Raw genomic sequence first — 1,646 nt, forward strand, 5'->3', positions numbered from 1 at the left:
TGTGTGTGTGTTTGTGTGTGTGTTTCTGTGTGTGTGTGTGTGTGTATGTGTGTGTGTGTTTGTGTGTGTGAGTGTGTGTGTGTGACTTGTATCTATTGGTTTTAACAGATCAACATTAATTTTTTAAATCACACACAACAGCGGCCCGCACAACACGAGCGTACACCAGGTACGGTCACACGGGGTGCCCACTACGGCTGGATCGGCCCGATCGTCCGACCGATCGCCCGACTCGATCGCCTCAAAAACAAACGTGTTTGTTTTCAGTTTCAGGCGATCGGCCCGATCCAGCCGTAGTGGGCACCCGGTATTACTGAAACTGAAAACAAACACGTCTATTGTTTCTGAGGCGACCTTGTCGGGCGTTCGGCCCGATCATCCGATCCCATCCGTAGATGCAGGGGGCACCCCGTATAAGACTTTCTCGGCTCAACATCGTATCCATCGATTGTGCACGTCGCTTGACAGTTATGACCCTATCAGAATACCGCGGTTACACACCTCACCTCTCCGTCCGGAGTCTCAAGTAAACTGGGCAGCAGTGTTGTGGGCAGACGACTCTCGTGAAAACTGTATATTACACACACCTGGGCCGGAGCAAAACAAAACACAAACAGGACGGAGAGTGAGTCAAGAGGTTCCTCCCAATCACACACACAACGCTCGCCAGTACGTGGATGGTGTCATGAAGTAAGCTGTGTCTCACAATGTGTGCCGTGTGGTGTGTTGTTCTGTTTGATCATGTGTGCTGGCCCTTATAGCAGCATCCAGGGCAATCTTCTGATCTCATTTCTTTAATATACATGTATCATAACATTTTTGTACACTTTAAAATAAACATTGCAAGAAAGGAGATTCACTAAAAATAGATTACGACATGTCTTTTCTACAAAACGCACCAAACTTTCCGAAAAATTCGTGAAAATGGCCTCTTTTAAGCACAAGCCAACTATCTCGAAAAATGCTGTTTTGAGAAAATCGCAAGTAAAGTTTTTGCCACTTGTTCAGTTTCTTCAAAAGACAAGGAGAGTTTTCTCTATAACCCAAACAAATACACACACCAATGAAACAAAACTTCTCCTATAGGTAGGGCAATGCCCACTTTTGGTGTAGGTCAAGATTTCTGGAAACCCCCGAAGTCTGGGCTAGCCCGCGTGTCCTTCCAAGCGACCAAGTAAACCCCCACAATAACCTATAAACTGTCATGATTGTACATTAGAATTCTTTCCTCAACTCTCCTCATCCACCCAGATATCTGACCAGCCTGAGCTCCCCCCTGCCCCTACGACTACGACAACACCTCAGATGTTCCCTGTGGCTGATGCTGCTGGCGGTGACAGTTGTGGCGGTCCACCGCTGCTACCATCTCTCCAAAGTGAGAACTCCTGTTGGTCGGTGTCAAAGCAGTGGGTTTGCTGAGGGGATTTGTATTTTGATTGGTTCATTTATTTATGTATTAAATCAAATTATGAAGTGTATTTTTATGATAGTTTCTTTCGATGTTGACAGTAAAGTCTAAATGTTAGTTTCTATATGTCTGGTATACTCTTAAGAAATGATAAAATATAAACATACACTCACAAACACACAAACACACAAACACACACAGAGAGAGAGGGGGGGAGAGAGAGAGAGAGAGAGAGAGA

General features: G+C 45.3%; 2 protein-coding genes across 12 annotated transcripts in view; both read left to right on the forward strand.

Moving 5' to 3' along the window:
* Positions 1 to 1,646, forward strand: part of LOC100533391 (myosin heavy chain, non-muscle) — a 98,113-nt gene that overhangs the window by 12,698 nt on the left and 83,769 nt on the right. The window lies entirely within an intron of this gene.
* Positions 1,252 to 1,646, forward strand: part of LOC101853927 — a gene marked incomplete at its 5' end in the record, with an annotated part of 6,415 nt that continues 6,020 nt past the window's right edge. The window contains 1 exon segment of the mRNA XM_005096451.3: positions 1,252 to 1,375. Within this exon segment, the coding sequence (XP_005096508.2) occupies positions 1,252 to 1,375 (124 nt within the window).

This window comes from Aplysia californica, unplaced genomic scaffold (assembly GCF_000002075.1).
Source record: "Aplysia californica isolate F4 #8 unplaced genomic scaffold, AplCal3.0 scaffold00129, whole genome shotgun sequence".
In the NCBI taxonomy this organism is placed as follows: domain Eukaryota; kingdom Metazoa; phylum Mollusca; class Gastropoda; order Aplysiida; family Aplysiidae; genus Aplysia; species Aplysia californica.